The 24,958-nt window shown below is 34.3% G+C and overlaps 3 protein-coding genes across 7 annotated transcripts; 1 reads left to right on the forward strand and 2 right to left on the reverse strand.

The window, feature by feature from the left end:
• Nucleotides 1-568: 568 nt before the first annotated feature.
• On the reverse strand, nucleotides 569-4,003 carry LOC123194767. Of its 2 annotated transcripts, XM_044608168.1 has the most exons (7): nucleotides 3,813-4,003; nucleotides 2,910-3,006; nucleotides 2,432-2,479; nucleotides 1,582-1,677; nucleotides 1,375-1,494; nucleotides 1,165-1,256; nucleotides 569-1,084 (listed from the first exon to the last, which is right to left on the reverse strand). In XM_044608168.1, the coding sequence occupies exons 1-6, from the start codon at nucleotides 3,986-3,988 to the stop codon at nucleotides 1,170-1,172; spliced, it is 624 nt and encodes a 207-aa protein (XP_044464103.1). In that variant the 5' UTR covers nucleotides 3,989-4,003; the 3' UTR covers nucleotides 569-1,084; nucleotides 1,165-1,169. The 2 variants fall into 2 exon arrangements, with proteins under 2 accessions (XP_044464103.1, XP_044464111.1); XM_044608176.1 differs by lacking the exon at nucleotides 2,432-2,479.
• A 4,037-nt stretch (nucleotides 4,004-8,040) lies between these two features.
• LOC123227316 (E3 ubiquitin-protein ligase PRT6) lies at nucleotides 8,041-19,669 on the forward strand. 2 transcript variants are annotated; one of them, XM_044652080.1, is made up of 18 exons: nucleotides 8,041-8,425; nucleotides 8,742-9,833; nucleotides 10,896-12,052; nucleotides 12,201-12,341; nucleotides 12,955-13,198; nucleotides 13,280-13,999; nucleotides 14,373-14,564; nucleotides 14,697-15,346; nucleotides 15,599-15,650; nucleotides 15,768-16,404; nucleotides 17,065-17,273; nucleotides 17,363-17,901; nucleotides 17,983-18,087; nucleotides 18,265-18,331; nucleotides 18,446-18,523; nucleotides 19,054-19,122; nucleotides 19,292-19,380; nucleotides 19,474-19,669. In XM_044652080.1, the coding sequence occupies exons 1-17, from the start codon at nucleotides 8,366-8,368 to the stop codon at nucleotides 19,364-19,366; spliced, it is 6,087 nt and encodes a 2,028-aa protein (XP_044508015.1). In that variant the 5' UTR covers nucleotides 8,041-8,365; the 3' UTR covers nucleotides 19,367-19,380; nucleotides 19,474-19,669. The 2 variants fall into 2 exon arrangements, with proteins under 2 accessions (XP_044508015.1, XP_044508005.1); XM_044652070.1 differs by having other exon boundaries at nucleotides 19,292-19,669.
• Nucleotides 19,670-19,766: 97 nt separating this feature from the next.
• On the reverse strand, nucleotides 19,767-24,946 carry LOC123227324 (transcription factor MYB3R-5). Of its 3 annotated transcripts, none has more exons than XM_044652092.1 (9): nucleotides 24,788-24,946; nucleotides 24,235-24,414; nucleotides 23,969-24,020; nucleotides 23,617-23,674; nucleotides 22,800-22,894; nucleotides 22,599-22,702; nucleotides 22,219-22,347; nucleotides 20,580-21,578; nucleotides 19,767-20,204 (listed from the first exon to the last, which is right to left on the reverse strand). In XM_044652092.1, exons 2-8 carry the CDS (start codon nucleotides 24,378-24,380, stop codon nucleotides 20,591-20,593), a joined length of 1,572 nt encoding a protein of 523 aa, XP_044508027.1. In that variant the 5' UTR covers nucleotides 24,381-24,414; nucleotides 24,788-24,946; the 3' UTR covers nucleotides 19,767-20,204; nucleotides 20,580-20,590. The 3 variants fall into 3 exon arrangements, with proteins under 3 accessions (XP_044508027.1, XP_044508032.1, XP_044508042.1); XM_044652097.1 differs by having other exon boundaries at nucleotides 24,235-24,386; nucleotides 24,788-24,941; XM_044652107.1 differs by having other exon boundaries at nucleotides 24,235-24,397; nucleotides 24,788-24,936.
• Nucleotides 24,947-24,958: the final 12 nt, after the last annotated feature.

Here is a 24,958-nt window from a genome sequence, read left to right on the forward strand (position 1 = left end):
AAATTTAGACCCAATAGGATCTGAAAAGTCTTATACCTTTTTTTTTTTTTCCTAAGTAAGCCTCAAAGTATATCAAATATAATGATAGTTTATAGATACAATAAAATTATATACATAACTTTATGTATAAATAATGATGTATCACTATGTGATTAAGTATTAGATTATCTTTAACTTTCAGTTATCTAAACATATAATGATATATCATTGTTTGTACATAAAATTATACATGAAAGTTATACATATAACATTACTCTTATGGATATTTGAGTTAGTTGTCTTTAATTAATTATTGTTTAGGTTTGTAAAATTGCATATATATTTTTATAGTTTTTTAAAATTACATGTCATATCCAAAATAGATCCAAAACAAGCTCAAAGATTGATTTAATTTAATAAATAAGATTGAATAAAAATTTTGAGACTCAAATAGACAAAATCAAAACCTGAGCCTGATATTTTATATGGGTTTAAGTTTGAATACCCCGATTTTGGTTCAATAGACAAGATTGACAGACTTTTCCATCTCAAAGTAAAGAAATATTGTTTCATCAGTGTGAAATTATCATTCGGCCTATAACAAATATATATGTTGCGTTAATGATCATATATTACAAAAATCAAAGGTTCACTACAATATCAAGCTAATCTTGTAATCTTGTTGCTTTCGAACTGCTTTTGCCGTGCTTTTCGTTCTTGAAAAGATTTTGGAGATTTTTGTGAGCTTCTTCAAGAAAGTTTTGTGCTTCATCTTGGGTTATTGCAATCTTCATCTCTCCTTGGTAGTCGTGAGAAATTTGAGCAAATAAGCGGCTTCTCTTCTTGCCTTCTATTTCTTTCGACTGATATTTGCAGTTAATGTTAGAATAGCAATACGCAAGTTTTCCGATACAAACCCTGATGCATGGATGACTTTAGTTGAGGATGTCTATCTCAGAGAACGAAATACTTTCTATGTGGAGCTTTCCATTGACCCGTTGTTTACACAGAACCGTCCAATTATCTAATTTCTCGGTGAAAGGATATAGCTTCGTGTATTTAAAACCTGGTGTCAGTTGACCCAACAATGATGCAGGCACAGGAACTGTAGTAATTAACACAAAATTGTAAGAGGAAGATGTTTATTCTGTATAATACAACTAATGAAACAACAAAGATAGTTACATTATCTAGTCATCTTCATGACCAACAAGAAGTTGCACAGGAAGTGTAAAAGATCTTGTGATATCCCCTATTAGTTTTTCCTTGCTTCGTTTCTGCAACGTAAGAATAAGTTAATAGGTTAACTTTGTCGGTTCTTGCTCAGTGTAGAAAAAAAAATAAAGAAAATGTGGCAGAGAGAGCAAGGGAAGAATAGTTTTAGTGTTAGAATACCGGATTAGTCGTCTGCATCATCCGAAACGAAATCGGCACAACGTCAGTGATTACATTGTTTCCCTCTTGATTTTGTGGCACCAATGGCTGGCACAGCAGTTTTAGTTCCCTCACCGCTTGCTACAAGAAGAACGTAAATATCAAACACTGACAATTTAAATAGCATGGCAATAGGGACATAAGAAGAGAGCAAATAAAATAACTTACGAGGACTATTTCTTTCAGATGCTTCGTCACTTGTGGTTGAAATTCTTCAACATGCGGTTGGGGAGGATTGGCCTCTTCTAAGGCCCCGAAAACATTCTGCATCATGTCAATCATAGTAAACTTTAGGAAGTTTTTATCAAAGAAAAATTTGCACAGGAATAGATTACTTGACAAGAGAAATTAACAGATAAAAATTCAAAATATGTACTATATTTTCCATTCTCATCTGTCCTTCATGTGTTGATAAGTAGGAAAAAACAATTCAATCAATCTTTGGTAGTTTGAAAATATTTTGATTATGGGAATATGCACTATAAAATCACTAAGCCTCCTAACATACCAGTAGTTAAAGATTGAAAAATAAAGTAGGGATTAAAGATAAATAATGAACTGTCATATTTTATTATATTAAAAGAAATAAATATATTTATAACATAATTATAAATGTTTAAGATAAACAATAAATAGATAATGGTCAATTATTAACATTTAAATACTAACTCAGTCTTATATAAATGAATTTAAAATAAGGACACTAAAGAATTAACATATCTCATGAGGTCACGTGAAGCAATATATCAATGACAAACAGTTTGTCAATTGTTATATTGTATTCTATTAAAGGATTGTAAATTGCATTGTTCTTGAAAACTATTGCTTGCTATAGTTTTCTTGAATATGTATTTTATTAACTCACAAAGAAGTTTTGTTATACCATTGAAACAATAAGTAAAAGACATGCATTCTTGTTGAAAATTATTGCAAGATTATATGTAGAGAAAGCCAAACATTTACTATATTTTCCATTCTCTCATATCTTTCAAGTGTTGATGCTTCAGGAAAAACATACATAAGAATCCATCGCTGGTAGTTCAAAAATATTTTGATGCATCCGCGACTGATACAAATTAATAAAATGTTTGTTAGTGACAAAATTAAATAAATATGCACCTAAAGTTCATAAAGACAAGAACAAATTAATGAATGAATTTGAATAAAGTCAATACAAATATTAGATATTTGTATTCAGATACGATGTATTAAGAAAAATATTATGTGATATAAAAACTCATAAAATATACAATTTCTTTATTGTGGAATTGATTGGTTGCAATTCCAACCTATCCCTAATTTTTTTTAATCAACTTTAAAGACAGAAATAATATTCTTAAATTGTGTTGAACCTATCATTCATGTCTCTTCATCTATAAACTGCCACTATACATAAAGACATCTTTGTCTGCAAACACACTACGACAATAACTCAAATTATGATTTTATTATTAAAAGTAGAGAAAGGGCAAGTGTAGAGAAAGCAAAATACATACTAGATTTTCTGTCGTCGGGTGTCCTCCATGTGTTGCCAAGCATGGTTGAAACACATTAGAACCCATGCCTGGTCTTTTGAAAAATATTACGATAAATCTGGACAGACAAAAGTTAAGTTAGTGCTACTGAGCGCAAAAATCAAAGAAATACACTTTAAAAGATTATAGAGACAATAACAAACTGAAGAAAGAATATTAAGGTCAAAAATTAGAAATATGCTACAAGAAAAAAGGAGTTCTAGATATAAACATGCTATCAGCAACATACATAAATCATCTTGATCTATTTATAAATTAAAAAATAAGGCTATTAACAGGCTAGCATGATTAAGATGTAACCAGAAAAATAATTGAAAAGAAATTGAAAGGAGCTGGCAAACAAAAGAACATATATATGTGGCACCATGACCATTATATGAGATTTAATTGTATGTTCTCTTTGTTAACAGATCTTGGAACTCTACCATCTTCAAATTTAATTATACATTTTTTAGTACTAGATCATGTTACATATTTTTGTATAAACATTATGTTCCAAACATAAATTAGTCATAAATGATAATGAAAGAAACATTTCCATGGAATCCTCATAAAGCTTTACTGCGTTTAAAGGATAGTTGAAGAGGGTATGAAATCCCTTTGGTTAATCCCCATTGATCATATTTAGAATGTTTTGTATATATGGATCAACCTTATTTTGAGCGAAAATTAACTGTGATTTTTGTAAATGAACTTTGGATAAGTAACAGTAGATAAATTAAAAGGAGAGCATCAGCAACAAAAACAAACACCCAGCAAGATATTCAGTTAAACAAACAGCAGATCTATGATCTCAAGCCACCAAATCTCTGATGGTTTGAGAAGACCTGAAACTTAATTAAACAATGAGAAACTAAAATATACCCTGCTCGAAATTGAGCTGCTTCCATTGTTGTTGCCATCAAACTTAATGATGAACTGATGATATCACCATTGTTATTTGGTAACCGTAGACACAAACTTGTGAGAGAGAATAGAGAAAGAGAATCTGAGGGAGAAAAGTTAAAGTGAAACACACATTCGCAGAGTGAAAGACTCATGTCTTTCCTGCACTCAGAGGCTTCCAAGCCATGAGGCTGGTGAATGCAAACCTACGCCTATTTATACACGAGAAGTGCGGCATATAACACCTGCCCCCCAGAAATTTATGAGCGTATCAAAAACCCCTGTAATTTCTTAATCAATTATTGTGCCCCCTTTAAAAAAGTAATTGGCTTAATATTTTTTTACATTTCATGTTTGCAAATGTTTTATTTTTTACCTATCAACTATTTATTTTTACATCATAAAATAATTTATATTTTATTTTTATATTATATTTTATTAAAATTATTATCATAATACAATTATCAGTAATTAATTTCCAAAACTAAAAAAACAGATAAGCATATGACAAATTCCGTTATTTTTTATATTTTTTGAGCTGTCATCCAATGCATGCAACGAGGCTCAGGTTGGCAAGTATTGGATAGGAAAGAAACGGCTGGATTTTGCAGTTTTTGGAAATAATGAATTTGTTACAGATATTACTTACCAAAAAAGAAAATTATTATAGATACTTTAATAGGATTTCAAAATTCTTAATTTATAAAATCTTCAATTAGAATGCTGTAGTTTCTTACCATATATAAGATTTCTTGATGGAAAGAATTCTGTCCTGGGTTGCCAAATCTAACATTTCGTTTTAATTCAAAATTAATGGCATGATTTGTTTCTTTCTTTTTTCTTTTATTTGAATTTATTGTTTCGCTATATACAAACTTTCTAATTCATTTTATAATACACAGAATTATTAAGTCTCCAATTTTGAATTTTTTTTTTAATGATTTAGTACCATTTATAAGCTTTCTTAATAAAAATAAATCTGTCTGGGTGGTCTGCTCATTTTTTTTTTTTTTTGGGTAAGTTAATTCTTTATGGTAGGTAAATCTTGTCCATTTGGTAAATTCAATGTACACATTAATCCATTCTTTCCTTTTAAATGAAAATTAATGACATGATTTGTAGATTCCTTTATTCTTTTATTTGAATTTATTGTTTTTCCATATAAAATCTTTTTAATTTATTGAAAGCATTTAATTTGGTGAAAATCCAGCACAGAAATTTAATATTTTCCCATATTTGGAGCTTGTACCAGGTGTCATAGTTGAAGAAATTTATGTTTAAATTGTTCTATATAAATCTATGGATTATACTACTACTGTATGCAGATGTTATCCATTTCATGTCTGTTATATTTTAAGCTTTCCTTCTTTTTAATTTCTTTTGTTTTGATTATCATGAAAATTCATAGATACAATGGCTTTGAAATTTTTAATGTGCATCTCAGGAGTCCACGATTTGGTTGGCTTATTTATCTTAAAACTTCACATGTTAAAAACCTCAGGACTTGCACACAAGAGTGTGTTAACATTCATAAGGTGGCTGCAATTTTTTTATAGTTGAAACGGGCATGCCACCGGTTATTATTAGCCGACGGAGCTAATGTCTTGCCACATGTTCAAATCTAAGCTGGTTCCATTGTCGTTGCCATCAAATTCAGTGATGATCACCATTGCTATTAGCTAATTCACGACACACAGAATTGCAGAGATAATGGTTTACTTATCACATTCAAATGGTTGCAAGCCACAAGCATACTTGGAAATAGAAGTTGAAGATTAATTAGTGTTTTGTCCCATCAGCTCTAGGGTTATTCTCTATAGGTTCTTTTTTTCTTTTTTGTTGTCTTTTGATTTGTTATTTGCAGAACTTGTTTAGGGTGGAGATACCTTCATAATATTGTTATTGACATGAAATAAGAAAAATATATGTAAAAGATTTTTGATAAATTCCCCCTTAAGTGAAAGTTTGCCAACTATCTCAAGTTAAAGAGATTACCCGCATCTATTATTGGATATCCGACAAGAAATATTTAAAATATCGCTTAATCACCAATCAACTTATACTTGTTAGTCTTGATAACTTGAACTCTTATAGAGATACGATGAGCCGATCTATTTCTCTTTCAGATTTTTGTTCATATAACTAATATTTACGATCAATATTAGAAATAATGTCATGTTACTCATCATAATTCTAATGCAAAAGTATCGACATTATCAAATACATATATATAATCACTATTTCCAGAGAAAACAACATAATTTATTTTTAAACAAAAATTATGTGCAAAAACCTCCTACAAATAAATATGTATCATTAAATCTCGGGGAGTTTAAAATAATATCTCAATTTTTTATATGAAAACCTTCTCTACAATCTTATGACAAAGTTCATCATTTGTTGTGCATAACAGTATAGGTCATGACCAGTCGGGTTGTTAATAAAATATATGACTGCCCTCTGGAAGGAAAAAATGGCATTATTTCACTCATTTCATTACTACAATAATAACATTGTAAGGCCTAAGCGGATCTATGAATTAATCACTCGAGTTTTTCCAAGCATAGAGTTTTTCTTTTTTTCTAGCACTTGCTAAGAAAGGTTTGTTTTCACTTTTCAATTCAGCAACAGTTGTGCTTCTCTGTTGTAACCCATAAATGTAGAAGCCTAGTTTTATGGCAAAAGCATAACGAAACTTTGATGTCCAGCAAAAATAGAAGTTACATATATAACATAACAAACAATCAAAATATACAAAGGCAAATGCAATACCAATTTAAGAATCAAACAAATTTGGCTAACAACTTGCCTCTAGGTTTGTTAAAAAACCAAGCTGGATTCGTATTTGATTTGATTCAAATTGAATTAGAGTTAGGGTTTTATTATGATGGTTCTATTTGAATTTGACTCAAATTCTTTTCTAATAACAATATTTATCTTAGTGATGTACTATTAATTATATTGATAATATTATTAATTTTAATGACAATTCTTTGATTTAGCATAGTCCATTGTGTTCATTGAATGTGTGGTGCTAAGATGTGCCAAAAGATAAGTTATACTAACCCCTAGCATGGCAAGGTCGAGGCATGGGTTAGAGGCCCTAAAACATGTCTTTGTTGATTTTTGGTGGATCAATCCATCATGCTACAAATTCATTTTTCAATTTTTTTTTTTTGGCAAATTGACCTTTTGGCATGATTTGTACACTTGTGTGTCTGACACAATCCACCAAAACAGAAGGCCATGCTATAGTGGACCGGTTTTTTTTATAGGGCCAAAGGACTATTTCCCACCCAAGGTATGTTACATTCTCAAGTTTCTTCTCTTTAACTTTGATTATCTCAAATACCTATTTATAAGCAATTAAAATTAACGGAATCCTAACTTCTTAAAATTTTATCTTTTTTTGTCTTCCTAAACTTTAAAAAATAAAAGTTTCCTCCAGTCTAAGTTTTAAAAAATGACAGTTTCATCTTAGGATTTTATTTGGAAGTTTAGGGACGTCATCTCCGGCTCTATTGCCTGCGACCTCTCCCTCCCGAAGCATCCTCTCCCTCCAGCTGTTTTTCTCCTCCCATTTAGAAGCTCGATCAACGTTGGAGGAGTGGTGAAAGACGACGACCACTCTTCCGACGTCGATCAGACTTTCAAATGGGAGGAGAGAGACCGTCGGAGGGAGAGGCCGCCGACAATGGAGTCGGAGTTGATATCAGAGATTTCAAAACGAAACTCTAGGATGAAACTGTCATTTTTTAAAACTTAGACTAGGAAAAACTTTTAGTTTTTAAAGTTTAGGAGGGACAATAAAAGATTATATTTTAGTTTATTTTTAATATTATAGAAAAAATAACGATTTTACCCTTATTATCGTTAATTTTAACTGTTTATGAATGAATATTTGAAATTATCAAAGTTAAAAAGAGAAAATTTGAGAATGTAGCATACCTTGGGTGGGAAAAAGTCCTTTGGCCTTTTTATAGCAGGCCAGACTGACCGGACCATTTGGACATTTACATGCTATCAATAAGAAACCCATTTGTTTTCAGTTTGGACCTTAACTGGTCCGGTCTATCATACATCTTTATTCCTCACGTGACAAATGATGCCCGTAATCGTTACAGTGCAAAACTTGGCCAAGTAAAGAGGGCGTTTCGAATCTATTATATGATTTACGAAAACGCATGAGTTAGTACACAATTATCAGTCAATTTCCGAAAATTAAAGAAAGAAATAATAAAAAAGCATATCTACAGATTATTCGCGACATAACGTGAACCGCCTTACTTGATAGAAACTCTGGAAACATGTATATTATGAAATAAAATAAAAAAGCGCACATATTTGAGATGAAATTAGTTGTGAATTGATTGTTAGTAGAGATTAAAATCCAAAATTAGGTTTTGGAAGGGAGTGAATACCTTTCGATTTGGAGCAAACTGGGGAGTAGAAGTTCTCGATTAAGGCAGTGTTTGGGTTTTTGCACAGATTGGCTGGTGCGATACTGGCAGTCTGCTTCTGATATTGACATTATGGAAGTTGATTCCCCTCCTGATCCAATTCCGCTTAGGCCTCGCGATCGAATCATACGGGTAAGGCTTCATTTTGTTGCTATAGTTGTCGATTCTCTTCTCGAGCGTTCAGCTGAAAATATGTACGGATTCTTACTTTTTTTTGGCCTTGTTTCTATTGGAGGCGCAATTGTGTTAGAAATGTTGAATTATTGAAATTGCCACTATGTTTGGTTATTTTATGACTTTGTTTTGTTGTGTTATGAGTTTGTTTATCTTGAATTTAAAATGGAAGCAGAAAGGTGGACCGGATATAGAAGTATTTTTGTTATATAAGCTCTTGTTATCTGAATACACTTTATGAATCTTGATAATTTGTTTTGATATGTTGAAACAGAGGCTGGTTGGTATTGGAGTTCCAGAGGGGTTCCTTGATTACTCTGGTTTAGTTACTTTTGCAAAGGTTAATGTGTCTCGGATACCGGATATAGTATCTGCTATCTTACCTCCGGATGAGGAAGTTGCACAAGAATATAAGGCAAGGAATATAACGGTTACATTAGTGCCAAAAATGAAACACAGATACCGTGAGAGCATGGTGTGGTTACAGTGGTTAATGTTTGAGGGTGAACCAGGTAAAGTTTTGAAGAAGTTATCCAAGATTGGGCAGCGTGGTGTTTGTGGGGCTGTTTGGGGACATAATGATATAGCATATAGGTGCCGAACATGTGAGCATGATCCGACTTGTGCAATTTGTGTTCCTTGTTTCCAAAATGGGAACCACAAGGATCATGATTATTCAATTATCTACACTGGTGGTGGATGTTGTGATTGTGGGGATGCGACGGCATGGAAGCGTGATGGCTTTTGCTCAAAGCATAAAGGTGCAGAGCAGATACAGCCCCTTCCTGAGAAGTTTGCAAATTCAGTTGGGCCCATTCTCAACAACCTTTTCATCTGTTGGAAAAACAAACTATCATCTGCAGAAACATCTAGTTGGGACAATTCTAGAGAGATTGATTGTGTTTCAGAAGCTGAAAATGTTGCAAATGAATTAACGATTGCACTGGTTGAGATGCTTTTAGAGTTCTGCAAAAACAGTGAGAGTCTGCTTGATTTTGTTTCCAAAAAGGTGACCTCTTTGCCTGGTTTATTGGAGATTCTGCTAAAGGCTGAGAGGTTTTTGAGTGAGGTGGTTGTGAGTGAACTCCATAAGTTGCTCTTAAAACTGTTGGGAGAACCTGTCTTCAAATATGAATTTGCTAAAGTATTTTTAAACTATTTCGCTGATTGTGTGAATGAAGCCATTAGAGACTGCAGTGATGATTCTATTAAGAAGTATCCCCTACAGTCTACCTTCTCTGTGCAGATCTTCACTGTGCCAACTCTGACACCACGTCTTGTTGAAGAGATGAACCTACTGGAAATGCTATTAGGGTGTTTGGTAGACATTTTCATTTCCTGTGCTGGAGAAGATGGGTGTGTACAGGTAATTTTCCTTTTAATTTATTGATTACAAAAATAATTATGTTTCATATGTATGTGCAATCATAAAGCTTGTGGATGGATTTCATTAGTGGCATATTTCAACGTGTAGGTGTGTCTGCCTTTACACATTCATTTGGATGGATGCATTTAAGGGCTGAACACTTTAAGGTAGAGACCGAAAAAATAAAATTAACCATCTGCAGTTATATGCATATAAAATGGGGAAACTGTTGATTGCCACATTTTTCTTTGCTTTCTGTTATTGATTAGTTGGAGGAGAGTTGAGAATAAAGGCAAAAAGAGCACTTGGAGTGCTATTCATGACTTTTTGTTTTGGTTCATTAGATCTGAATCTAATAAATAAGAGCTGCTTCTTTTCTATGGCGATTCTTTTGTATACTTTATTGCTCCTACTTTGGTGGTGACTCATCTTTTGGCTTTTTCCATTAACATTTACTTATGATAATACAATTAATGGTACAATAAAAATTCCTTAGTACAATGTCTGGCTGTAATATGCTTAAATTTTGATTTGAAACCCAAAATTGACTTCATATGCTTTTTAACTTTTATTAATTTTGTTCCATTTGCCTGAATTATATCTATTTGAAATGTGTGTTTATATAAGGGTATTGAGCTGACATTTGTTTTTTTTTTTTTTTTTTGCTCTTTCTTCTGTTTTGGTTTTGCTCTGTTTCTTGTGCTAATTTCACTCATAGAAATGTCTTAATTTGCTATGTGCAAAAGCCACCATTGGCACAGGATAATACCTCCTTAAGTTTCATGACACTTGGAAGAATTTGGAATCCAACTGAGCACCCCTTGTTGGGATATAGATACGAAAAAAGGAAAGAGGGGATTTCCCCAGAGGTTACCTTGGGTGTTCTTTTATTAGTCTTCTTGCCTCCTAATTGTGATGATATTTTTTTCTCTAATATGGTTTGTTGTCAGGTTATTGTTTACCTTTTTGTCTAAATTCTGTTTGGCAGCCTTTGTTTTACTGAATGAGGGCAATTCTTTTTCTCCTCACTACTTTACTGAATTTTTTTATTTGTCTTTCCAGGTTACAAAGTGGTCTAATTTGTATGAAACCACTAATCGTGTGATTGGAGATATTCGATTTGTTATGAGCCATGTTACAGTTTCAAAATATGCAACCCATTACCAACCAGATATCTCAAAAATTTGGATGAAAATCTTGGCTCTTGTGCAAGGGATTAATTCTCACAAGAGGGAAACTGGCATCCATATAAAAGAGGAAAGTGAATTTATGCACCAACCTTTAGTTTTGGATAATTCTATTGCCAACATTCAACCACTTTGGGTGGATGGAGCTTTTTCTTTTGCTGTTAGTGAAGAGACAAATGATAATTTTAACATGATGGATGCTGGTTACAGAGATAGCTTAAGACATGCAAAAGTAGGACGCCTTTCCCAGGAAAGCTCTGTATGTGGTGCAATGGGAAGGGGTAGTTCATTTGATTGTACATCAAAGGCCACTGATGTTATATCTGAAACTAGTTATAATGTTTTAGTCCCTCCACCTGTCATGTCATTGATACATGAGTGCTTGAGGGCTATGGAAAATTGGTTGAGTATTGATAATAATGCAGCTTCTTCTCTTCAAGACATACAATCTACCAATACCAACAGTGTTTCTGGTAACAACTTCCTTACATTTAAGAAAACATTATCTAAGATTCGAAAAGGTAAACATATTTTTGGTAGATTTACTGGTTCGAGTGAAGTTCCAGCTACTTGTATTGGTAACAGTAGAGCAATGATTACTGGTGAAAGTGACATAGTTGCATCCTGTTCTACTGGTTCTACTGAGAGTGGAATGGAAGGAGAAGGCCTACGTGTTCTGAGTCTTTCTAAGTGGCCAGGCATTATTTATGATGTTAGTCGGCAAGATGTATCAGTTCACATACCTTTACATCGATTACTTTCCTTGACACTACAAAAAGCATTAAGGAGGTGTTATGGTGAATCTGTGGCTTCAAAACTTACTGGCACTGATTCTGCAAATTCATTTTCAGCAGCCCCTACGGACTTCTTTGGGCATGTCCTTGGGGGATGCCACCCTTACGGGTTTTCTGCCTTCATTATGGAGCATCCTTTGCGAATTAGGGTATTCTGTGCCCAGGTTCATGCTGGAATGTGGCGTAAGAATGGGGATACTGCCCTGTCATCTTTTGAGTGGTATCGTTCACCTCGTTGGTACGTAATTGATGCTTTACATGATCATATTTCTAAAGATATATATCCAAAATAGATTTCTTTTCTCTTGGTTTCTTTTTCCTTTCTTTTGCAGGGTTTTAACTAGTATTATTTTGCTTATGGTTTTTCTGATGGTTCTTTGTTTCAGGTCTGAACAGGGTTTAGAGCTTGATCTGTTTCTGTTACAGTGCTGTGCTGCGCTGGCTCCACCTAATCTTTTTGTCAATAGAATTATAGAGCGCTTTGGGCTATTGAGCTACCTTTCTCTTCTTCCTGAATGTTCGAGCGAGTATGTAATCATCTTCCCTACTATCATTGGATGCTATGGATTAATTGTGCTTATCCTATCATATTAAGTGGAATAATATTCAGCATGGCTGTAAGCAGGGGACTCAATTGATTTGTTGTTACCTTGCCCATCAAGGCAAACTCTTCTTTCTATGCAAGTTTTGAGAGTCTGTCATGATATGAAGGCTAGATATTGGTTTCTTTATCTCCCTTCTTTGTGGCATGCTTCTTCTTCTCCTCCTACAACCTTGAAAAATTAGGCTAACCTATAAAGGGTGGAGCGTATAAGAAGCCTTTTAGGATATGGAGCAGAGCAACTAGAGGCATCATCTCTTTGATGTAAATTTGGTGTTTATCTCTGTTCAAAAACTTCCATTTTATGCATGAATATGTAAAATGTTTTTATTCAAGGTTTCTTCTTTTATACCTTTGGTGTCATGAAGTCTTTCTATAGGAAGCACATCTTCTTGTTATATTGTACTTTCTTATATATATCTGTTCTTTTGTGTTAGGGTGCTGGCTTCTGTGTTGTTAATAGTGAATGTAGGTGGGAGTCTACTTTGATCTTTAGTGGGTTATGTTTAAGTTATTTTAAAAATCTCTAATCTTTTCAGGTATGAACCTGTTCTGGTACAGGAGATGCTCACTCTTATTGTACAGATAATTCAAGAAAGGCGATTTTGTGGGCTAACAACCACGGAAAGTTTGAAAAGAGAGTTGGTTCATAAGTTAGCTATTGGAGATGCCACTCGTAGTCAACTGGTTAAGTCACTGCCATGTGACCTCTCCAAGCTTGACCAACTTCAGCAACTTTTAGATGCAGTTGCTATGTACTCAAAACCATCTGGTTTTAATCAGGTTTCTTTTTATTTTGTCTGTTAATGTTCCAGAATGTACAATTTTTCAAGGAGTTGTCCTGATTTTTCTTTTTCATTTCAGGGAATGTATTCACTACGATGGCCATATTGGAAAGAACTGGATTTGTATTACCCTCGTTGGAGCTCTCGAGATTTTCAAAATGCAGAAGAGAGATACTTGCGATACTGTAGTGTCTCTGCATTGACCACTCAGCTGCCCAGGTGGACAAAAATATATCCTCCTCTTGAGGGCATAGCTAGTGTCGCTACATGTGAAGTTGTCCTTAAATTAATCCGTGCAGTGCTATTTTATGCTGTTTTCTCTGATAAAATGGCAGAGCCTCGTACTCCTCCTTGTGGTGTTCTTCTTACTGCATTGCACTTACTCGTATTAGCATTAGACATCTGTTTTCAGAAAAGGAAGTCCATAGATCAGTCATGTGGAGATTCAATTCCCCTATTAGCTTTGGCGGCCGAAGAAATTCCTGAGGGGTTACATTACAGTGCTGGTAACCAGAGCTTGTTATCACTTCTTGTTTTCTTGATGGGGATGCACAAGAAAGAAAATTTAGACAATTTTCTGGAAGCAGGCCATTGCAGTATTTCTTCTTTGATTGAAAGCTTACTTAAGAAGTTTGCTGAGATTGATTATAGATGCATGACCAAACTGCAACAACTTGCACCTGAAGTTGTTAGTCATTTAACATTATCTTGTCCAAGTAGTGATACTACTGTATCACGGTCAGATTCTGATAGTGAGAAACGCAAGGCAAAAGCAAGAGAGAGACAGGCTGCCATATTGGTGAGATGTTGTTCTGTGTACATTCCTATACTTTTGTCACTGACAGTGTTGCTGAAAATGGATATAAAAATGATATTTAGTTTTGAAAAAATTCAGCTAGAATGAAAATTGTCACTGGAAATTCCTTTCCATATTTTCCAATTTGGATGGTTAGAATTAGAAGGGCTAGATCTGCACCCCAAATATCAGGGGAAGAAGAAAAGGAATTTTATTCTGGATCTATTGCCCAGATGGTAAGTGATAACTTATTTTTGCCCATACCAGACCAAGGTTCAGGTAGAAATGGAATCCAGATGAACCTTTAGCCTGAATTAATTAATGCATACTTCCTCCAAATATGAATTATCTCTCTCAGAATTGGTGTGTGATGCAGGAAAAAATGAAAGCTGAGCAGTTCAAATTTTTGTCAAGCATTAGTTCAAATGCTGATGATGATTCCAAATCTAAGCCAGGAGTACATTACTCTGGTTTGGATTATGATTCTGAAGAGTCTGTACAAGATGTCTGCTCTCTCTGCCATGATCCAAATTCCACAACTCCTGTTTCTTACCTTATTCTGCTCCAGGTCAGTAGCACATTGTGCCTGTTTCTATTTGGGGTCATCAATTAACCCTTTTTAGTTAAACGAGTCTGAAATTATTGTAGGACTTCTAACACTGTTTAACCTGATTTCTTATCTTTTTTTCTTGGAAAATAGAAATCTAGGCTTTTGAGCTTTGTTGATAGAGGCCCCCCCTCATGGAATCAAGTTCACCGATCAGGCAAGGGGCATGGCTCTATGGCCGCAGATACGATGACTGATCAATTAGGAAAAAACACTTCATCAAGTGCTCAAATGGCTGAAAATGCAGTCAATCATTATCATAATGGGAAACCTGGGGAAGTAAATGCTCTTCTTGAATTCATTAGGGCACAGTTTCCTTCAGTGAGAAATATTCATGGACCTTCCACATCCAGTAGTGGAAGGAAGAGTACTGCATCCACCTTAGAGATGTTTGAGCAAGATCTGTATTTCTCTATTTGCAAAGAAACGCATGATAATGTTCGAAGTGAAAATTTGATGGAGGAGGATGGAGTCTCAGCTGCTGCAGGTGGTCTTGAAAGTAGTCGGCGTGCTGAATCTCTCTTACTTGCAAAATATGTAGCTGCTCTTTCAATAGAGATGGGGGAAAATCCTTCAGCTTCTGAAACTTTTCGTAGTGATAGAACAGGAACAGAATCTACTTCGCAACCTGAAGGTTATGATGGATTTGGTCCCATGGATTGTGATGGAATTCATCTTTCATCCTGTGGGCATGCTGTACATCAGGGGTGTCTTGAACGTTATTTATCATCTTTGAAAGAAAGGCAAGTTCTCTTGACAAAAATTGAAAACTTTAATTCAATCTCTATCTTTATGAGGAATATCTTGACTGCTTTCCCCAACCCCCCTATATTTTTTGTTATGTTGTGTATGTTTCAATCATATGATGCAAACATTTTCTTTTATGTGTGTTAGTAATGTTGCATCTTATCAGTGACAAAGTGTCAAAAATTGTATAAGTTTGCACAAAAAAATGAAAGAAGGGTTTAAGATATTTTCTTGTACTGTTTACTCAGATATAATAGAAGAATTATTTTTGAAGGTGGGCATATCGTGGATCCAGATCAGGTACATGTTATATGCATCATTATTTTTTATTCCAGTGATTTATTTTAAGTGTTTCACAATGAGTTTTGTTTATTTACTTTCTTAATTTTTTATCTTTTGCATCCTTCTATATGTAAGGGGGAGTTTCTTTGCCCTGTATGTCGACAATTAGTGAACTCTGTCTTGCCTGTGCTGCCTGGGGAATTCCAGAAGGTTTACAAGCAACCTATGATTTCAAGTAGTGGTGCACCACTTATTGGCAACTCAATTCTGCCAGGGGCAGAAATCAATTCTCTCTGGCTTCAGCAAGCTTTGTCTCTCTTGCAATCTGCTGCCAATGTGGTTGGAAAAGGTGTTTTGATAGAAGCTTTTCCTCTGCAAAGAAATGAAAAAATGTCAGCAAATCTTGATCCTGTCTCTCATTTGATTGGTAAAATGTATTTCCAAAACAAACAGAATAGTTTTTCTGGATCTGCAAGGGTTAGCCACTCAATGATCATGTGGGACACTCTTAAATACACTCTCATGTCAATGGAAATTGCTGCTCGTTGTGAAAGGACTTCTCTGACTCCAATATATGATGTTAATGCATTGTATAAAGAACTTAAATCTTCTAGTGGATTTGTATTGTCTTTATTGCTAAAAGTTGTACAGAGTATGCGAAGTAAGAATTCTCTTCATGTGCTTCAAAGATTTAGAGGTGTTCAGCTTTTTGCAGAGTCTATTTGCTCTGGGATTTTCGGAGATTATTCCAACAGAGCATGTGAGGGAGGAGGTATGTTTTTTGTTACTTCTTCTGCCTTTCTATATGGTTGGAAAACATTGCTGTTTTATATTTCTTTAAGCTTTCATCGTTCTATCTCAAACATTATTATTACTTTTTATGCCATTTGCACGCATAGAGAGCACTGCTCTATGTTGATTCTTAACTTTTGAGATGTATCATCAAATTTGGTCATGATAATTTTATTAAGACTTTGTAAGGGAACTTTACTGAATTCTTTCTTAATTTGATCAAAGTTTCTGTTCTCCCAATGGAACATGTTTTTGGTAAAGATAAGGACCCAAAAGTGTGGTAACTACTATTGAAATGGCATGATCACTGAAACTAAGTTTGATGATGCTGAAGTTAGTAGAATTTAAGTACTGTATGTTAGCCATTTTGGGTTGTAACGCATTGCACAAATTTCATCAGCTGAATGACACTTATAAGTTGCATTAATTAAATTTGTTAGTGGTTGCTACTGTTTAATTGAGATTTTCAAATTGTAATCATGTTATTTGAAGGGGCACATGTCCTTATGTGCGTGTGCAGCAACCATGTCTGGAAAGTGATGCATTTCAGATTTTGTTTATGATTATTTTTTAAATGTTTTATTCTTTCTAAAAGTTATATTTCATTTAAATTGGTCTTTATCAATTCTGTGCTTCACAGGTAATATTTTAAGTATTGTGAAGGATGCTGATACAGAAGTGTCATATCCTGATATTAGATTTTGGAATCGGGCATCTGATCCAGTCCTTGCTCACGATCCATTTTCATCATTGATGTGGGTTCTTTTTTGTCTACCATGCCCATTTATATCATGTAAGGAGTCCATATTATCCCTTGTGCATATGTTCTACGCTGTGGCTATAGTTCAGGTGTGTTACTACTACTTCTTGCCCTGTATTGGTAATTTCAGTGTACCATTACAAGCCAGTTTTCCTTATCCAAGTATGTTGAAATGCAGGCTGTTATTTCATATTGTGGGAGACCTGAATGCAAAATTAATTACTTAGGTCCTTCTGAAAGTCTGATTACTGACATCTCCAAAATCTTGGGAGGATTTGGATCTGCACGGGAGTATTTTATTTCAAACTGGGTTGACCCTTCTTGTGATATTAATGATATGATTCGTAAATTTAGTTTCCCTTACTTAAGGCGGTGTGCTTTACTTTGGAAATTACTGAATTCTACTGCCTCAACACCTTTCTCTGATAGAGATGATGTATTAGATCAATCACTTCATGATATCGATGATATGATGGATAGCTGTGATGGTGCTGTAGCTGACCTTAATGAAATTCAGGAACTTGAGAAGTGGTTTAAGATTCCCCCATTGGATTCTGTTCTCAAGGATGAAGTGTTACGCACTCTAGCATTAAAATGGTTCCATCATTTTTGCAAGAAGTTTGAAGTTCACAGTTTTCAAACAATTTTGTACTCCAACCCAACTGTTCCATTTAAGTTGATGCAACTTCCTCATCTTTACCAGGATCTATTGCAGAGGTTTGTTTTAAACTTGTCTCTTTTATGCTATGGGCCCTTATTTCTTACGAAAAGTCATTTCTAACTATTGTGTTTCATTAGGTATATAAAACTGAGTTGCCGTGATTGCCAATCTTCTCTTCAAGAGCCTGCGTTGTGTCTGTTGTGTGGTAGATTATGCTCTCCTAGCGGGAAGTCATGCTGCAGGTTCATGTTCCATCTATCTTCATGCCAAAGTTCTTAAGATTATGTGGTGGCAAGACATACAATCTTGCCTGCTCTGCATGGCCAGCTTGTTTTATTTTGTTGAGCTTAACTATCATATTTTATATTAGTATTATTCAAATTTTAAATTTTCATTAGTACCTCTTTTGAATTTTGAAGGAAAAGTGGATCTCAAATTCATGCACGGACCTGTGGTGCTGGTACTGGTGTATTCCTGTTGATCAGGGTATGTTGGATAGGAATATTGAATATTATCTTGTGTTGTATATACCAGTTTCTTTCTTTTTCATTTTACTTGTTGCTGGCTTAGATTCATTACCAATAGCCTTTATTGTTATAGAGAACAACAATTCTGCTGCAAAGATGTGCTCGCCAGGCTCCTTGGCCATCTCCCTACTTAGATGCATTTGGTGAAGAGGTGATTTTTTTTTTTTTGTATTATTACTTTTTGAGGTAGTAAACAAAGGAAGTAATAATTTTCGTTTCTGTATGCTTGTCAACTTTTATAAGCTGGCTTTTAATCCTCTGCCTGGGAGAAGATACGTGTTCCTACAGAAATTTTAACTGTACCAGAGTTATATTTCTTGTTTCTTTTGAAGTATGGCTTCTCCTTCACTTTATTGAAAAACTTTCTCACAATTGACTGATTGATCAAAGGTCAATGTTAAATCTTTCTTTGAATACATGGAACCAAACTTTCTCTGATGCCCATGATAGTTGTTTGGACATGAGTTACTGTCATTTCTAAAGTAAAACTAGAAATAGCTCATTTAAATTTTGGATCAGTGTAACTTTTTCTGGAGTTCAATCTTTATCTATGAAGATGATAGGCCCTGTTTGACTGTTCTGTTATATTTCTATGCTTTTTGCTTTCGTTACGTGTACATCAGATTTATTTTTAGTTTTCTATTTGAAGGTGCACTACATATTGAGTTATTTCTGTTGCAGGATATGGATATGCAAAGAGGAAAGCCGCTATTCTTGAATGAGGAGCGTTATGCTGCACTTACATACATGGTGAGGAGATCTTTGCTTTGTTTTATTTTTATCTTTCTTATAATTAATTTATTTATTATGATGGAGAGTGATTATGAAGACCATAAGTGCGCTTATTTGGATCTTTGTACAGGACTTTTTTACTTTTTTCATAATAATAATAATAATGTATTGTTAATGTTAATGGTAGGTTGCTACTCATGGTCTTGATCGGAGTTCTAAAGTTCTTGGCCAAACTACTATTGGAAGTCTTTTCTTGGTTTAGTTTGGAGTTTATCTGTAAGGTTCCTGTGACTGTTACTGCTCGCTTATTGTTTCTTTCATATTTACTTTGCTTGTCGGTTAAATCAATATTTTCTTGATGATTTTCAGGGTAGTGTGGTTTTTCAAAAAGCTTAAGATTGCCAAATTACCCAATTTTAGTTCATCGAAAATAAATTTGAGAAATTACCACTGAAATTGTCATCTTTGGTATATAACGTTCTATACCATATTTGTTCATATGACTTTGACCCTTCGGCCATTAAACTGCCTATCAAGAAGTTTAAGTGATTACTCTTTATTTTTAGTGTTGATCATGTTATAATTATATAGCCTAATTAATAACTTTGTATGAAATTCCATTTGTATTCCTAACCAATAACATTTCAGTAGAAGGCAAAAAAGCCAAAGAATCATATCATTTGTTGCATATTCAACTCTTGAAAAGTAGAAGCTGTCCATAGAAAACAGCAAAACCTCAATTTCTTGAAATGAAGTCACCTAAATAATGCTACATCATGTATCTGGGCATATTGGCTGATAAATTTATGAGCATATTCTTGTCTTGAGAAGTGACTCTGTACACTGTTACCGTCAGTATTCTCCGATTATTCAATCCCACAATTTTCTTATTCTACAGAAATAAGATCCTAATAAGAGTAGAGCTGTAGAAGAAAAAAACCCTTGAATGGATCTCTGCAATACGATCAAGCAGTCTGTAAGTGAAAAGTGTTAACATTCTTGAGCATGAGAAAAATTTTGTAATCTTCGCCACTATTGAACATTTGCAGAGTAAAATTCGGTTCTCATTTCACAAATTCCCAGAGTATCTTCGTTTGTCCCTGTATCATCACAAACATGTCAAATGAGTCAAAATCAATTATCACACTATAAAATCAATCACTGATACAATATATAACATCCAACAGTGTGTCCTATTGTAAACATGTTTCTTTATTGAGAATAAAATATTTCCGGGTTCCTTGGCATAGGAGAATCATGCTCAACGGCCTAATATGATAAGAACATTGTAATCCATGATACAGATAATTCTTTATCTCCATCGTCAATAACCACTGATCAAAATTGCGAAAATTTTCAGTGTTCACATGACCAAACGTTAGTCAAAGTACAGAAGCCCCAGTCAGAAAATGCCAGCAGTTTGGATGAAAGAATGCTAGAATCAGAGATCACAGTTAAGTGGAACTTTTACTTACAGTTTTAAGTCCTAGGTCACCCTGAGTTTTGTTATGTGCAAATCTTCAATAACAGGACAACTTGCATTCACAGACAATTCCCGAGATTTGGTATTATCATCTTGCTTCTCCTTGTTGAAAGTGAATTCAAGTTGCCTCTCCACAGACTTGAAAACAGCAGTACGTTTGGATCTTAACCGATACGGAGGAGATGCATTGAAATCTTTTCCAGTAGGCTCAACAGGGCTACTAGTATCTGTTGTCTCCCCATCTACTTTTCCAGTTATTTTAGTACCAGACAACACTCGACCTTCTGACTTTCTCTTTCTTAAAATAGAAGGAGTATAGGGGAAGGTCTTAGCAGCAATCTTCAATATAGATTCAGGACTTCTTGCACTTAAACCACTGCCCTTCACACAAGGTGGAGTGAAGTAACTAATAGGTGAAGTAATGGGGGTAGAGTTGCATTCATGCTGCAGAGAACATGTGTTTAAAGGATCTGAATCTAATGGAACACTACTTTTTAACTGAGGCGGCACATAGTATATAGAGCCGTAGGTTGGAGTTCCAATTTGCTGTTGTGATCCAATCACTCTGTCATCAACATGTTCAGAATTGATTGCACAATTTTCAATCTTTGGCATTGACTCTGAGCAGCTAAGATCTATATTAGGTGACTCTAGCTTACATTCAACGTCTTCAGAATCTAGAGAATCATTTGGACGAACACAGGATGAAGCTGCCATATCTAGAACTGGAGTTGAGGACTCTAGTTGATCCTTGCCGTCTTCATCCAGCTTGCCTAAGTCTGTAGTTCCTGATGAAGTTTGGGCAGTTGAATCAGAGTCTCTAGTTGAATAAATAAAAAAATGTTTAGTAGCAGCAGTCGATTGATTTGTATCTTTGGAGCCATTTTGGGGACCATTCTTCGCAACAGGAGGAAGTTTCCCAGTAGCCAAATAGAAATCCAATTTCTTCTTCAAGGAACTATTCCAGTGATTCTTTATGGAATTATCAGTCCTGAATAAACAAAACTAAGTCACATTATTGACATAATTAAATCACTACAACATTCTGAAATCCCTATCACATAGCTACAGTTTTTTTGAAAAGTTTACACTGGCATTGAAGAAGATAAAAATTATTCGAACTTTCCACTACCACCAACAAATCATTCACTTTCAAAGCATGCATATTCCAGGAGCCACAAAAGATGAGTACGTGTTTCATAAATATGAATTTACATGATAACTTTTTTCATGAATATCTCTTGCCATGAGAACTCATCCCATGAATGTTATATATTCATCTTGTAACATGAATATGTTTATGAAAATTTCATTAATATGCGTTAATCTGCAGGTGATAAGAATGTATTTCAAAGCTGCTAAATTTAGTAAATTAACAAAATAATATTGTCTTTTGATCGATGCCACAGCATCAAATTTACAATTTACTTGGACCAGTTCTTCTGGCTCAGAGGAATAGTCATCTACTGTCTATAACTTAATTCAATACATTAAAAGCTTTAAGGTGCACCAATATTAGTCCAAGACATGAAACATCTTTCTGCAGTCAATAATATATTACAAATTCATAGCAGTATTGCATCACAGTTTCCGGCATATGAAAATTTCATAAATAAAAAAAAATATGATACCTTCCAGGTAAAACCTTTGCAATTTCAGCCCATTTGTTCCCATATCTCCGGTGGGCATTCATTAGAGCTAATTCCTCCTCTAGCGTCCAGGCATCCTTCTTTATATCAGGATTCAAATGATTGTGCCACCTGCAGACATGGATTTCAATAAGTAGATCAGTAATTCAGCAGGAGAACCAAAGTTGGAAAATCCAACCAGTAAGAATGCATGATGACAAAGTGAGGAATCAATAAACTACAAAAAGAAAAGAAAAGAAATTGCCCAAGGTGCAGTGGCATCGTGTCAAATTTATATTCTGCAAACGTTCCATAGCCATGTATTCGTATTGAAAATTGTTGAAGGAAAAAAATCTAAACTGATAAACATTTGTACAACTTACCTCTCTCGGCATTGTTTCCCTATGCGACCAGGTAAAGACTTCGCAATGACAGACCATTTTGTGGGCCCATATCTTGACACAAGTTCAATTATTTTATCATCCTCCTATGAGCCAAACAAGTAACAAATCTTTAGTGCTTGAATCCAATTTCTGGAACAAAGGCAAAAAAAAAAAAAAGGGAGGTGGCAGTCAAGTGCCCACCTCTTGAGTCCAAGGTCCTTTGACAAGGTCTGGATTGAGAACTTTCTGCCACCGATGCAGACATTGCACTTCTGATCTATCAGGAAAAAACTCAGCTGCAGACAAATTGAAAGCAAGCATAAGAGTTGTTTTATAAACTTAAACAGAAAGTAGCTAACACAAAAACTAGATGTTGCATAAGTCAATATCGTTTGTGCTCAATATCATAGCCACTAGATGACTTTCTGATGGACATGGGCACAAAAATGCATCACTAAATAACATTATAATAATACATATTGAAAACAGCATGATTGCATTCCAAATAGGCTTATGATATAATTGATATTGTGCTCAAGCAGCAATAACCAGTAAATTATTTTCTATTCATACACTTCACTTTCAAAATTATTTGGTAATCCATATCTTTCCAAGTCATCTTAGAATCTGGTCATTAATGGTGAACAATAGGCTGACGCAAAAGGAGTGACTACACACTCCAGATAACACCTAAGAGTAAAAAAATTACTAATGTGCAACTATTTGCATTCCCTGTATATAATTGAGTCTCATTTGTCACTTGCAACAGATGTCATGTTGCAGTCAGAAGGTTCAGGTTCTATTTTGGGTGGCCTATTGTTCAGTTTCTTCATATTATCCAATTTGAAATATAACTTCTTTAAGTAATAGGCCAATTTGATAAGGAGAGACATAGCCCTTAGAATGTTGTTATATTGCGTAGTGTTGTATGAAATATCAATTTTAATTAAAAAAAATTAAATACTCAAGAAGCAGATTTTCCAAGTAATATTGAGAAATTTTGAGAAAAGAAACAAACCAATTTTCTTCCAACTCTTCCCTTTAAAAGTTGCCACAGCATTTCTTAATGTCTCATCCTGTAAACAATTGTAAAAATTGTTGGTAACTTAGATAATAAAACTATAAAGAGTATTGAAAACACAAGCACCTATTATTGAAGAAATAATGTATGTTTAGTAGCTATTGTCTATCCAATTCAGCTAAAAACCAGTAAACTGATTTAAGCTTTAATTTTTCCCATATTTGATAAATTAAGACTTGAACTCACTCTGCATAAGCATCCGGAAAAAACAAACATGTAGCAAACAAATTCTAGCTAGCAGCAACTTAAATATACAACGTAACGTAATTTAAAGAAAAGAATGCCTAACCTCCTCTGGTGTCCAACCTCCTTTAGCTCGCCTAATCGGGCCAGTGGTCCTCCTGCAAAATCCAATCCACCAATTAAGCTCAGTGGTCAAACATCAATTGCATCAATCAAAACCAATGTAAATTGACCGCTAGAACTGTAAAAACATTCAAGGTAAACCCTAGTCCAAAAGAATCACAGTCCTAATATTACTCTGAACATGATATACGCACCCCAGTTGTACTTGAAAGCAATCTGCAATATAAAAAATAACTTAATTATGAATACCTGTGAGTTGGTGATTTAGTTGCAGGGCTTGATACTCCAGGGGACTTGAGAATAGCACTGCCACTACCTTCAGATACAGAAGAGCTTGAAGCGGCTGTTAATTGTTTATTCTCAAGGCAACACTCCTCTACTTTCAACTCTGCCATGTCGTTCTACACATCATCTCCAAAACCCAAAATCCTAATCAACAAAAACTAAGTAAACAACAAAATAGAAACTAACACTTCCCAATATTCTCAAGAAAAAAAAATCAAAATCACAGCAAGCCCTAAAAATCTTATTGTTGAGCAAAACTCTCCAAACCCCACCACCGCGAACACACATACAGACAAACCCAGATCTTAAAAATCACTTATCAGATCAAAAACAAATTAAAAACCCAAAAATAAAATCATAAACAATTCTAGGGTTTTAAACAGAACAAGAAGAAAATCAATCTTGTAACAATCAGAGCTATTTGTGGTTCAAAATATAACGGTAACATGATCAAAAACAGTGAAACAAAACGTAAAAAACAATATATCTCCGAACATCATAAGAGTTAAAATCTTACCTCTTTAAGTTACAAGAATCAAACTAAAGCTCATCGAAAGAAAACCCTTTCGTGAAACAAACAAGGAAATTGGAAAAAAAAAACACAACTTGTTTCGAAAAATCCTCGCCCGTTGAACCAAAAGACAGAGAGAGAAGTAACAAAACAAATAAATAATATTTAATTAATTAA

The sequence above is a fragment of the Mangifera indica genome, chromosome 1 (genome assembly GCF_011075055.1).
Source record: "Mangifera indica cultivar Alphonso chromosome 1, CATAS_Mindica_2.1, whole genome shotgun sequence".
Taxonomy (NCBI): Eukaryota; Viridiplantae; Streptophyta; class Magnoliopsida; order Sapindales; family Anacardiaceae; genus Mangifera; species Mangifera indica.